This window comes from Pongo abelii, chromosome 9 (genome assembly GCF_028885655.2).
Source record: "Pongo abelii isolate AG06213 chromosome 9, NHGRI_mPonAbe1-v2.0_pri, whole genome shotgun sequence".
NCBI classification, from domain to species: Eukaryota; Metazoa; Chordata; class Mammalia; order Primates; family Hominidae; genus Pongo; species Pongo abelii.
The window spans coordinates 36,761,948-36,776,462 of NC_071994.2; the positions used below are offsets into that span (position 1 = coordinate 36,761,948).

Sequence of the window (14,515 nt, forward strand, 5' to 3'; positions counted from 1 at the left end):
GAAGCACTGAGCAAAAGGAGCTAAAGCCCCTTATAAAACCATCAGATCTCGTGAGAACTTACTATCATGAAAATATCATGAGGATAACTACCCCCATGATTCAATTACCTCCCACCAGATCCTTCCCACAACATGTGGGGATAATGGGAGCTACAATTCAAGATGAGATTTGGATGGGGACACAGCCAAACCATATCACAGGCAGATTTCTGAGAAAAGTGAATGTTCTGGAATTGACCTTGGATTTTGGTTTGACCTAAACTTGAGTTTTCTAGAGGAATTCATTCTATAATGATTTATAGCAGAAAACCTGATTGCAGTTGTTTGATACTTATTTTTGAGGAACATTAACGTGTATTGAGGGAGAGGGGCAAGCTAGAGAGGAAGTCACATTTGGCCAGAGCAGTGCTTATATATGTTTATTTTAAAATGCTGATGCACATGTGCCCCCAGTCCCCTTATTGTTCCCTATTGTCTTCCACCTAGTTCAGCTCAATTCACATTGTTTCTTTACCTCCCTAGTCCATGTAGGTGTTTGAATTTATTACCTCAGACCTCCATTCTCCTATCAAAATCTCATCCTCATAATTGTAGCCAACAAGTTTTTAGATTCTGGGACCTCACATAAAGTTGGCCTTCTCTTCACTGGGTAGGCTCCCACATTCTCCCAGGAGCCTGTAGATAAGAAATTGTACCAACAGCTGCAGTAGCATTCGGGAAATGTTTTAATTAAGCCAGGATGTGTTTTAATTGTTATAGCGTGAGGCTGACACTGCCTCATTTCCCATACAGGAGAAGTCTGTGATATAGCCAGAGAAGCATCTAGAATGGAGAGTTCTGTTTCATGGGTACAAACAAAAAGGGCCATAAACGCTTAATGTTAGATAAAAGTTTACTATAGATGGAGAATGGCATGAGGAGGATTCATGTATGAGTAGGCTTTAAGTCAAACTTTATCAAGTTGTCACATATGTGGGGTCATCTGAAAACTACTGGTCTGGGAGCCAAAGAGCTAGATTCTGGCTCCACTTGTGGCCTGTGACTGTGCTTACTAAGTGGCAGCACCTCTCTGGCACTCAGTTTCTTCGTCCATAAAATGGAATTGCATGAATCAGTGGTTTCCTCTTAATTTTTTTAAGCCAGGGTTAACTTTCTTCGAATGATGAAATCTTTCCCTAGATGGTAAAATCAAGGAAAGCATAGCTGCTCTGGTGAACCTCAGAGAAGGTCGTTCCCCTCTGCCCTTCTCCATCCCTGGGGAGGCTTCACGGAGCACAACTTCAAACCACTAGATTGTCATGGAGGACCCTTAGGGGTTCATGTGCTGTGATTCATCGGAGCCATTATAAGTGGCATGTTAAATGTCCAGAGTTTTATAAGGGAGTTATGCTGACTTTGACATAAGTTGCTATGTGTTTTTTTTCAACATTGTTATAGAGTTCATCAGACATGTGCATAGCTGGAGATCTTAAACTTTTCATCTATTCCTTGCTACATGCTCATAGAAGAATACCCTCACCTGATTCTAAGAAGAAATTCTGGATACCCTGCATGAGTAGTCACTCTTGAGAGAAACAGTCTGGATGCTATCTATTACAGGTTATACTAATCATTCATGAATGAGAGGCCACTCGGCACATTTTTTGGTATTTGATAGATACTGGAAGACAGAGATATCTGGACGAGAGAAGGAGGCCAAAAGTTGTATGTTAAGGGATACATTGTGTGAGGTTAGGATTATCTCAACAGAGGTGCTGTGTTGCATTGTGTGCAGGTTGGAGGCCTCATAGGCGCACTGACCTTCACTTTTAGATCCAAATGCTTATTGGCCCTAATAATACTTTTGTTAGTTTGAAAGACATGTTGGAACATGCCAGTTTCTGCCATGAGAAAAATCAAAATGTTCTTTTTCATCTTCAGATGCTTTGCTTTGAGAGTAGTGACATTGTGCCTGGCATCAGGGAGTGGTCCAATTTGTGGATAAACCAATGATTTATTGGTGACGATTGGGAAAGATGGTCATGACAATAACATAACAACACAGCTAATGTCTGTTGAGTGAACATAAAGTGTCAGAAACTGTGCAGGTTGTTTATATGCAGGATCTTGTTTAATCCTCACCATACTTTAGAAGCAGTATTTTATTTTTACCCTATTATATTTGAGAAAACTGCAGTTTAAAAAGAGTTGGAGATTAGTCGGCTAGACTGGATGTTGGGGAGAAAGAACAGGACACTTCATGTGGGCTTAAAGTTGGAAGAAAATGTGACATTGGCTTAAACCTTGCCATAGCCCAAGATGACAACCCGAGTTCCTGGAATTCTATGGAAGTTCCCGGGAAATCTTGTGGAGGTTCATTTGTTCCTTCACTTACTCAACAAATCTGAGTTTTGTGTCTGCCATTTTGAAGATATGGGACTAGGTACTTTGGGTCAATAAAGAACAACAAGCCATGATCCATGTCTTCAAGTCTATGGGGATGCAAGTCACATGCAAAAGCAAAACTCAGAAATGGAGTAATAATAGTGAACGTGCACTGATGGTTTACTCTGCACCATGCATGTGCTTTAGAGGCTGTATTTCATTTTATCTTTGCCAAAACTCATGAGGTAGGTGTTATTATCCCCATTTTGCTAGTGCACTTTAGAGAACATAAGGAATCTCCAAGGTCATACAGCTAACATGTGGCAGAGACTACAGAGTCCCCATTCTATCCCCATGCTGCATCCACAGTTTAAATTGTAATAGTTTTAAAATCGAATCATTAGGAATAGAAATCTGAGAAGCACAGTAAGAAACTATTAAATACTGCCCATAGAAGTAAAGATGAATAAGGAGAGTGTCATGGAATAAGCATGCAGATGAGATAGGATGCAAAGGAAGCTGAGGAAGAAGAGAGAGGGGAGGAGATATCAGAGAGGGAGGAGGAGAACTTGGAGAGTGCCACAGCAGTAATCAAGGGAATAGATCACACCACTGTAGTGTGATCAACAGAGGTCAGAATTCAGAAAAAGCCATAGCTTTGGCCATTAGGAGGTTATTAGTCACATTCCAAGGACGCTTTTGGAAGGAGAGTAGAAGCAGAAGCCAGATTGCATTGAATAACTTTTGAGTAACCATTTGGCTGTACATTGTTAAATCTAATAATATAGTGGCCCATCAGGCAAAACAAAAGTGGGCTGTATGAGAAGAAATCAGAGAGGGGAGATCTGTTGGCAGACTGGAGGTCAGTTTTGCCTGATCTTTTGATTTTCCACAAGAAGCTGGAAGTGCAGAAACTTTTGGGTGATATTTCCTGAGTTCTAGATGTTAGTTCAATACAAAAACAAAACAAAACAAAAAACAAACAAACAAATAATAACCTCAGTTGAGGGCTAAGCATAACACATCTGAGGGCTGAATTGGTCCCACCAGCAGCAAGCTTATGGAATCCTCTTTTAAGAAGTTTAGAAGTGAAATGAGGAAGCATCTCAAAGAAGCAAAAAAGTCAAGGAATGTTTAAGATCATGTTTGAGGCACGTATGTGTGTGTGTATGTGTCAAGGGTTGTTTTTATTTTCTTGGAGTGGGTAAATATAAACTCACCAAGGAGGAGGATTCAATCTATAGAGAGAGGCCCAAAATATCAAAGAGAGGAGATGCCTGGAAAAGGAAGGTGCTTGTGGGAGTGGGAGGAATCAGATTAAGAGGCCAATTTGCAAATTTAACATCCCTACTAAGAGAATCCAAAATCCAAAGTGTTCCAAAATCTGAAACATTTTGAGCACTGACATGACACTCAGTGAAAATGTTCATCCTTGGAGCAGTTCAGATTTTGGATTTTTGGATTTGGGATGTTCAATCTGTAACACAAATATTCCAAAATCTGAAAAAATCCAAAATCCTAAACGCTTCTGGTCTCAAGCATTTCATATAAAGGATGCTCAACCTCTGTTAGAAAGATGAGAAGATGCAAACAGATGGTGTGATGGGAAAGTGAAAAGGCAGAAGTGAAGAGAACCTCCCTCCTTCTGTACACATGCGGTCAGAGGATATTTTGCATGTCTGGAGAGGGGCTCAGTTGGAGCCTGGGAGCTAGAGAGGAACCTGGACAAATTTTGTGTTGGCTGCTTTGGGGACGTAGTGGCTGGAGCGTGTGGTGCTTAGAACTGTCAAGTAGCAGCGAGGACCCAGTTGACTTTCAGTTCATGAGTATCTACTTATGTGACACCACTAAGTGCAGAAGATACAAAATATATAAAACTCAAATAACTGCCTCTTTTATGGTCTCACTTATATTCTGTAGCTCTAACCTGAACTGATGAGCAAGTTTTCCACATCTCATTATTTCACTTGCTACCATTGTCACTTTATCGTCCCTGTAAGTTACCTCTACTATTTGCTCAGTAATTTTCTTGAAATTACCTCTTATTTTACATATAAAGATAGAAAAAAGAAGCTATGTATCATTACTTATATTTTTATATTGTATTTGTCCAAACGATGCATTCTTAAAAGTAGTTTTAAAATACAAAACTATTTGACATTTTGTCAAAAGTTCCTTTCCATTTCACCTAAAATAATCTTATGTACCATTAGTAGAACATAGACCATGCCTTAGGAACGATGAAACTGGTTGGTTGGTAGCGTTCTATTTTTTTTTTTGAGACAAGTTTTGCTCTTGTCACCCAGGCTCGAGTGCAGTGGCGCAATCTCGGCTCACAGCAACCTGCACCTCCGGGGTTCAAGCAATTCTCCTGCTACCACGCCCAGCTAATTTTTGTATTTTAGTAGAGTATTTCACCATGTTGGCCAGGCTGGTCTCAAACTCCTGACCTCAGGTGATCTGCCTGTCTCGACCTCCCAAAGTGCTGGTATTACAGGTGTGAGCCACCATGCCCGGCTGTTAGAGTTCTTTGGGTCATTCAGAGCAAGGATTTTTTTTCCATGTTAGAGTATATATATGGCCTTGGTTTTTTTATACAAGCAGGTCAGCTTAGCTGGCATGATCTGAATAAAATGGAAAAAGGCAGGCACCTCTTTGCTGACAATTTTAAAGTGTTGCTATTTGAATACCAAGAAGTTTGAAGCTTGACTGCAGAGCCTTCCAAATTAATCTAGTCTGGAAAAAAAAAACAAAAAACGAAAATGCCATCAAGCAACAGGAGATTTGTCAGCTGCCCTGTTTACACTTTTCATATAAAACATAAAGGTTGGCAGATTATAGATGAAAGGTCAGTTCAGCAAAAAAGAAAATATGTCAGACAATCTCATAACATCGGTAACAGAGGATGGAAGTTGGAAGCTACTATTGGATTCTCAGAAAGAGATGAGTTTGTTGGTGATGTGTAAATATCATCACCTTTTCTGTGGCTCTTCATTTTGGTGGCTATCTTTTTATGCTGAGTCTCCAAAATTTGATTTAAAAGACACCAAAGATGCTTGTCTTTCTGAGAAAGATTTACTTTGCAGCAGTTTTACTTAAAAAAAGAAAGAAAGAAAGAAAAAACCCAGTCTGAAGGGGGAAAATATACTTCGTTTGCCATAGTGGCTAGTCTTACCCATGCTATCCCTGAACCCGAGCCCTAAAACGAGGATAAATTGAGAAACCCAGGCTTCCTGCAAGAGCGGCGGCACATAATGAAAGGGTTTACAGTGAGTCCATCATCGTGAATGATTAAAGGGGAACTGGGCAACTACAGTGTGATTTGTACAGGTAAAATCTGCTCTAAGAATCACACAGTAAGGACCGGCCTTGGAAGAGATTGCTGTCTGGGAAAACGTTTTAGCCTGTTCCGGCTTCAGGAGCACAGGTGAATTGGGGCGGGGAGCAGTATTAGACTCATAGGGTCACAGAGCCATGATATTAGAGTCGTAGGGCCTCTCACAAATTTCCAGCATGTGCAGTACTGGGAATTTGTGGCCCTATTAATATATCTTTCATCTGCACTTGAAGTTCCGGAATTGTGCAAAATACCACCATTCTATCCAAACAACTTGCTATGTACATCATACTCTTAATTACCAAATTCACATAAACATGCCTTTGAGGGAGGCTTCCTATTCTTCTTTGAACTCTTCAGCATAGCCTTGCAAATAACGGAGGCCAAAGACATGACATACAGCACTGTGGGCTAGTAGTCAAAGATATCCATTGGTGCTTGGCCTCAGCGTTTCTGGTTTCTTCTCTCTGCAGTGTTATTTTCTATCAGACTGCTTTCATTTCTCTCCTAATCCTCCCCATTATTGCCCGTGCTGTATATGCAATTTTATTATTGTCAGAAATCTAACAATTAATAGCTAAAGAAAAGGCGGTAATATTACAAAATGTGGTTTGGCAGTCTTAAAAACTGCTTCAATATTAGCAAATACGTTTGTGATGTGCTGCTGAGACTGTGTGGACTTCACAATGTAATCTTTACAGTTTGAATTGCTGAAATCCAAGTGGACTGACAACGGAACTTGCTCCCCTCACCTCCCCCACAAAATTCTCTTCCCCACTAAGCTTCCTTAATGAAATCATTGAGACTCTGGCTTGCTGGTAAGGGCCAGTTCTTACAACAAGTGTATCCAATTTCCTGCTAGTGGTAACTTTAATTCTTCCTGGAATAGCAGGCAACATTAATTTTGCATCAGACTTATAGGTCTCAAAAAGCTGGAATTATAGGTGCCATTGTCCCACTCTTTTTTTCCTCCAAAATAAAATGAAATGAAATAAAATAAAATAAAATAAAAAGCAGCAGATGAACAGTGAGGCTTGAGGGATGGGTAGTGACAGAGTAAGGAAAAGAACATTAATTTCAGGTGGGGACAGCTGCCCGGCACTATCTCCCTTTGGATTTTGGGTCTTATAGCATCACGGTGAGTTATTAATATGTATGACCCGTACTTTATTCAAACATTATAAATCTATGCAGAAGTCTGGTGTTTGGGTTTTCCTTTATAGCTTTCATTCTTCTTCCCAGAATTATCTCATTTTGATCGGGAAACTTTTGCATAAAAAGCACACACCGAGAACTCACATTTCCATACCATAAATATTAAAAGAGGGTTAAGCTATACAGTTTCTTCTCCCATCCGAATGGAAGGAAAGTTAGCCTTCTAATCAGGGGGCCCTTACTAATGTTCTTTTTATTTACAACCCAAAAAGTAAACTTGAAATTAGAGTTGAAATATGAAATTGTACTATCTGGTTCCTTTAATGTATGTCAATTATGGAATGTTGGACTATGCCATGTCTTTAGTATGAAGCATATACTAAAAATCTAGTAGTTTATCTAAGTTGTTAAGAATAGTTGGTTAGATTATGTTTTGAGGACCAAACTAGGTACAGACCTTCTCTTAAGGATCGTGATTAAAGAGGTTTTTACTGGATAAATATAAAGTGTGGATTCATTACCCTGTGGATTCATCACAATGAATACGTAGCATACAGAAGAGGGAAATGGAACTAGAAAACTTAATGTCTTTTTAGCAACATTTTAGCTACTTAGCAGCTTCCTATCTCCCGTTATTGTCATTTTTGTTAACATAAAGGAGTAGTCATAAATTCCAGTTCACATGGAAATGTAAAGGAATTTGTGAGCTATTTCATTTGGGTGAGCTGTCTGCTAATCACACAGTCTCGGCTGTTGCACTTTGTGATGGGAAATGAACGTGCTAATTGGTGCTCTTTTTTCTTATTTCAGGAAACCTGCCATATGAATATAAAATAGTGATTGCTGGGAATCATGAACTGACATTTGATAAGGAATTCATGGCAGACCTTGTTAAACAGGACTACTACCGTTTCCCCTCTGTGTCCAAATTGAAACCAGAGGACTTTGACAATGTTCAGTCCCTCCTGACAAACAGTATTTACTTACAAGATTCGGAGGTAACAGTGAAGGGATTCAGGATATACGGTGCACCTTGGTAAGTGATGATTCAAACAGTTTTCCACATTGCTTTTTAGCTCAGTACCAAGAAAACATAGCCCAGATTTAGATGCTTTAAATGAAAATGATTAGGATGAAAGGAAACCTTGTTGCTGTATTTCCAACAAAATACATACTGTACTGCTGCAAAATGCAACACTTGTTGTTTTCATTGTCATAGAGATCCCTTTAGGCAAGATAAATAGGAGTTAAAGCTTTCCTAGATATATACAGTCATCCCTCCCTCAGTATCCATGGGGGATTGGTCCAGGACCTCCCACTGATAAAATTCCATCATGCTCAAGTCTTTTATATAAAATGGTGTAGTATTTGCATATAACCTATGCACATCCTCGTGAATACTTTAAATCATCTCTAGATTACTTATAATACATAATACAATGTAAATATGATATAAATCATTGTTATACTTTATGGTTTAAGGATTAATGACAAAAAATATCTAGCATAGATGCAATCCTTTTTCCAATATTTTCTTTTCCTTTCTTTCTTTCTTTTTTTTTTTTTTTGAGGTGGAGTATCTCTCTGTCGCCCAGGCTGGAATGCAGTGGTGTGATCTCAGCTCACTGCAACCTCCGCCTCCCAGGTTCGAGCGATTCTCCTGCCTCAGCCTCCAAAGTACCTGGGATTACAGGCACACGCCACTGTACCCGGCTAATTTTTATATTTTTAGTAGAGACGGGGTTTCACCATGTTGGCCAGGCTGGTCTCGAACTCCTGACCTCAGGTGATTGGCCTGCCTCAGCCTCCCAAAGTGTTGGGATTACAGGTATGAGCCACCGCTCCTGGCCCTTTTTCTAATATTTTCTATCCTTGGTTGGTTAAATCCCTGGATGCGGAACCTCTGATTATGGAGGGCTGGCTGTATATGTTTATGTTACTGGGGCTAGGTGTATGTCTGTGTGACACAGAAGGATTTGAGAGGAGGTCACTATGCTACCCTTCGCATAGATTCAGCTACTCTGAACATTCCATCAGCCTTAGGTAACTCATTTCCCTTTCATTTTGTACTGGAAGCAGTCATAAAATATCTTGCTTAGATTAGGGTTTCTCAAATCTGTCTACACATCAGAATTACCATCTCTGTAGAAATATAGATTTTGAAGCCCTGCCTCCAGAGACTCTGATTGTCCTTCCTGAGATGAAGCCCAGCAGTTTGTATTTTTTAAAGTTCCCTGGGCAAGACTGATGCACAGATGGTTTGAAAATTACTGGTTGAGAGCTGGCACTAGAATTCTCAGAACTAAGCTCTGGAAAACTTGAAACAGGTACATGTATCCTTGGAGGCCAGACAAGAAGGATGTCAATCTTGACTGTATCAGTTGACAGTTGTCAGGTTTTAAAGGAGTTATTTCACAGTGTCTGAGCCTCAGTTTTCACATCTCTAAGATGGTGAAGATGATACCTATTTTAGAGGGTTATGATGAGGATAAAATAAGTAAAGTTTGCAGTGGACTTAAGAGAATATCGGATAGTTTGCTTAGGGTATGAATTATAATTTTTCTGGCCTTGGGCTCTCCCACTAAGTATTTTTGTGAACTTAGGCAAGTCCTTTAGGCCCTAGAGCCAGTTTTTTTTTTTAAATCTTTAAAATGAGAATGTTAGACTAAATGATTGTCAATATCAGCAGGTTGAGGGTATATGTAGAGCAAAACTAACCTGCGTGTGTGTATGTAGAGCAGAAGAACTCACCTTTACTCACTCAATACAGAAAAGTACCCCAGTCTTTCACTAGGAGTTGTGGATAGGACTGGAAAAAGACAAGCAGACTGAATTCAGATTGGTCACTTCACTCGACAGTTTGGCTTTCCTCTAAAAGGTTCAGATATTTTCTATAATTTTTTTTCTAGCTTTATGAGTTGGTATCCAGAAGGACTGGTGAGTGGGTACAGGAAGTACATCTCTGTTTAAAATCAACCCCGACAATGATTTTGAACTCTTAATTAAGTACTTCCTATATGCCAGTCATTGTCCTACATTTTTTGTATATGTGTTATCTCATTTAATTCTCAAAATACCTTTAGGAGATGGGCACTGTTATGATTCTCATTTGGCAGATAAGAAAATCCAGGTGCAGAAAAGTTAAGTAATTGCTCAAGAATCGCCACAGATAATAAGAGGTCTGATTTGAAGCTGGCGAGTCTGATTCCAGAGTGTACAGCATGACTGAGGGGTGGCAGGGGTGCGGATGTGGTAATTGGTGGTTATAATCCTCAGATCCAGTTTATACCTAGCTTTAGTAAGATATGTCAATTTATTTTTTTAATGTGTGAGAACATGGTAAAGGGCAAGAGAATAAACAGCAGAAATCAGTCCTGTCAAACTGTAATCTGGGGTCATGTAGGATGTTGATATTAGCATTTCTGGGTAAAGGGCAGGAGACAGAGCATTTCCAGCTTCGCAGCCCAGTTCTTAATGTCAGTACAGTAGTTGAGGAATGACCTCTGATTGGCAGAGATGCTCTACATGCAAGTTAAGATCATTGTTGAAAAATAATTTAGGATTACTTTTGAAAAAATCCTTAAAAGGCACAGGACATTTAAGGCTATTCCTGAGCAGGCAGATGTTCAGAGATCCCTAGATTGATAGTTGCTGAAATGATGACAGCAACAAACTTCCTCCATTATCTGAGCTGATTCAAATCTGTTTAGGACAGGGTTCAGCTAAACTAGATTGTAGCTTTGATGAATGAGGGAATGATTTTGGTCCTCAGGCAGATCTTGCAGCATCTCAAGAAATTGAACAAACAGACTAATTCAGATATGTGATGTGACAGGGCATGATCTGTTTTTGGTGATGCTGCAAACTGCAGACAAAGTTTATATCTGAACTGGATTGATGTCATTTAAAATGTTTTAATTTTAATACTGGCAAGGGTAGCAAAGTCAATAAAATAAGCACTAATCAGTCTTCTGAAATGTTCTCCTAAAGTTGTCATTAGACTTAAGTCTGTTGAGATTTCCACAAAGCTTCAACCATTTCCTATTGAGCATCTCTTTACAATGATGGAGATCTTTAAATGATTTTTGCCCCATCCATTGGAATTGTTGATACTTTGTATTTTGACCAAGAATACAGAGGTTGACAAAAAGGATATTTCAGTTTCATCATCTGTTTTTGGGAGGCATCGGTAGTTTGGATCTCACTGTGAAGATATTTCGTCAAAATTAACATTCCCAGAACTACTGATAATCCGAACATTGATTTAGAAATGTCTGCATTAGCATTTCTGTGCTAGGGAGGAGAGTATTTGCCATCTCTACCACTTGCTCAGTGGGACCTTGGGTGAGTTTCTTAACATCTGCCTGCCTCTGTTTCATCTCTAAAATGAGAGAAAACATTATGGTTTCACGGTTGTTGTGAAGATAGAATTAATGCATCCACAGCACATAGAAGACTTTTTAGCATGGAGTAAGCATTTGATAAATGTTAGCTATCACTACTAATAGTGATGTGTTAGTGTTTCCAAACTGCTTTATACCTCTGTCAGCCTTCATAAGGAGACTATGGGACTAGGAGTGAGATTAGAAAAGTTTTAGCCCTAGTTCACATTCTGCTCATTGGGTGACACTAGGCAAGTCACTTAACTTCTTCATTTAGTTGTAAAACATGAGGAATGAGGTCTGCCCTAGTTTCTCTCATATGCCACCCACTTAAATGGTCATCAAAGTTAGAATTTTCAAAAACAATACATATTTGTGAGCATGCTTGAATTACTTTAATGTCTTGTACAATTTTTAACCTCTTTTATTATTAAGAATTTGCCTCGAAGCAACGTTTGGGAGAACTTATACCATAGGTACCACTTTTCTCCCTTCGGAAATTAGATTTTTTCCATCTCTGAGATTTACACATAGGTGAGTCCCTGCTTAGTAACCCAACAGATATTTCAACCCAAAATAATGTAAACTGATTGTTTGATTTCCCTGTTTTTACAGTGACTTTTTTGGAGGAAGTATTAAGTTCTACATTGCTGATCCCACTAGTGGTTTTAAAAATAGAAATCAAAATAAGAATTCTGATATTAAGGATTCACAGGTTTCTCAAAAGTAATTGCCATCAGACTAGGAAAATGGCTATAATTCATGTATTTAGAAGATATGGATTGTGGCTTGGTCTAGCTACAGAAAAAGGATATTAGTCTGTATTCGTTACACGTTTATAACTTGCAACACAGCTGAAAGCTACCTCAAGACTAGGGAGAATTAAAGTAGTGTTTTCTAATTTACAATTTAACAGGAATTGGTATGTAGAAAATAACTTACAACACACCAGAGCATTCATATGTTTGCAACCGTAATGTTCTGTAGTACTTACTAGATCCCCAAGGAAGAGGCTTTGAATGTGGTTTGATAGGTCTGGGAAAATTCAGTGGCCTAAACTGAAGATGTTTTAAGTGGGATGCCAGGTCTGGAAGGAAAGGAGCTCCCTCAAATGGGAGGGCAAGAGTTGACGAATTCTCTAGGGGCATCCTTACCTCAGGAGGCCTTAAGGCAGGTTTTATTTCATCTGTATGTATTCCTTCACCATCTCATTCTTCCAAGAATCTGGAAGAAAGGCATCAGGCACCTTTTTAACAGTTCAGCCACAGATTTGCTTCACTTCTCCTATTGCTTTTTTTTTCTCATTCTTTTTTCAGAGTGCAGAAGAAGAAGGTTTTGTGTTGTCAGGCAGGTGGGTCAGCCTCATACTTACTTCGTACCATGGGAGAGCTTGTGGATTGCTTGCATACCTAAAATTGTTTCTCTGCCACCAGTAGTGCCCAATTTTGTCTTTGTGACTCACTCTCAGCTCTGTAACATCTTTCTCAAAGGCTGAGTAGGGTTAGAAAGGGAACAAAATTCTAATCTGTCAAATACTAGCCCCTGTGGTAACTAATGGCATGTCTGGCTGGGTAGAGGGAAGGTAGAATTTTGAAATCATCTTTGTATTTTTGATTACTGAATCTGTAGCCAGCTTTTTAACACAAGCAGTTTGGGGTAAACTCGCTCGTGGGACTAGGCTCTTCTTTTGCTGTTTTGACACTAAGATACCGTGCAGAAAAAAAAAAAAAAATCCACACACTAATTGATCAGCAGCCAAGCTGCAGAAAGTGAAAGGTCTATATTGCACCGACTGGAGCAGAGCAGTTGTATTGTTCAGCGAAAGCCTGCACCTTGTTCTTCTCTTGAACAGAAATACAGAGCTGGTCTCCCGTGGCTTTTAATGAATATGAGTGGGGCTTTCCAATGTCCAGGAATTTGATCTCTAGGCTGACCAAGGGGTCAGGAACAAAGAGCACATTTTTTCACGTTAGAGTGGACCCAGGTGTAATTTGTCAGATTTAGTAACTGTGGAGGAAGTGCCTTAACTTCTCCAGCAGGAAAATTAGATCAGGCCTAGGCAGTGCAATTCTAAAATGGCTGAAATAGGAAGAGAAAGTCCGTTGAGTCGCATTTTCAAAGGAAGTGTGGGCAGGATTTGTTTTCCCTTCCTCTCTTCCTCTCATTTCCTATCATAACCATGTTGAATTCATTCATTCATTTAGAAGTAATTTTCTCAGCATTTTTCAAAGTGGGAGTTGAGTGTTGATTTCACTCTCTGCAGCATTTCTAATTGTGTTTGCACACAAATAGCTACAAGGTTGCTCACATTTCCCTTGTTCTGATCAGTGCAATAGTACTTTATGTTTACTCTGTCAGAAAAGCGTCAGATGTTTTTATTTCCAATTATAAGTTTTGTAATGCATCATGTATTTTGCTGACAGTCTTCAAGTTCTTGAAATAGCAAACAAATTAACAGCAGATATTGAATGAGAGGATTAGAAAACCAATTGGCAACTCATATGATAGAATTCAGATACAGGGATAGGTGGAATGGGCTCATTTATTTTATTTTCTCGGTCATACTTTGTAATTAACTTGGGCAAAAAAAAAAAAAAAAAAAAAGGGAGAAGAAGAAGAAGAAAAAAGAAAAGAAAGAAACAGCTCCCTGTTCAGCAGAAAAATCCTTTGGCACTAAAGAATGAGACTATGCAAACAATATTGGTTCTGTACCATGTTTTCAGGGATTTCAGCTTTTATTCAGGAGGGTTCAGAAAGGTATTGGCACAGAAAAAGGTCTTGTGTTTGCGTGTGTTAAACAAATATGCACTCTGCTCTTACATGATTCTGTTTAAAGGCCCAGGGTAACATTTCATTTTTCTTGGCACAGGGCCCATAGACTCTCCCATTATGAAACCTATGGCTGTTCTGCCCTATTCTAGAGTTACAGGGCTCTGTTTACATTTTTGCCTGTTTCAGAATGCAGCTGACTGCTCTTAAAGCCCGGATCAGATTCACTTCTGGTTTAACAACTGCCCTGTTTGTTTGAAAAAGGAGAAAGCAAAACCAATCACTTTGCTTCCTACCTCCCCATTGATGACCAAATCAGTAAATACCATTTCCAAAGCCAGTTTATGCAGAGCTGGTCATGTGGGATCTCACTGGCCCCTTTCTGCCAGCTCTGTACAACTCAGCCTTCAAAGCCTGCTGGGTGCCTTTATCTGATGTGTTGGTGGTGGTTGTATGGAAGAATGTGGAGGTGCTAAAGAAGTATTTGTCTGCATTCAATTATGCTTCA

At 39.3% G+C, this 14,515-nt stretch overlaps 1 protein-coding gene across 5 annotated transcripts in view; it reads left to right on the forward strand.

The window, feature by feature from the left end:
* Positions 1–14,515, forward strand: part of MPPED2 (metallophosphoesterase domain containing 2) — a 200,201-nt gene that overhangs the window by 83,832 nt on the left and 101,854 nt on the right. For all 5 annotated transcript variants that reach the window (XM_024254368.3, XM_054523567.2, NM_001131415.1 and 2 more), the window contains 1 exon segment: positions 7,667–7,892. In XM_024254368.3, the coding sequence (XP_024110136.1) occupies positions 7,667–7,892 (226 nt within the window).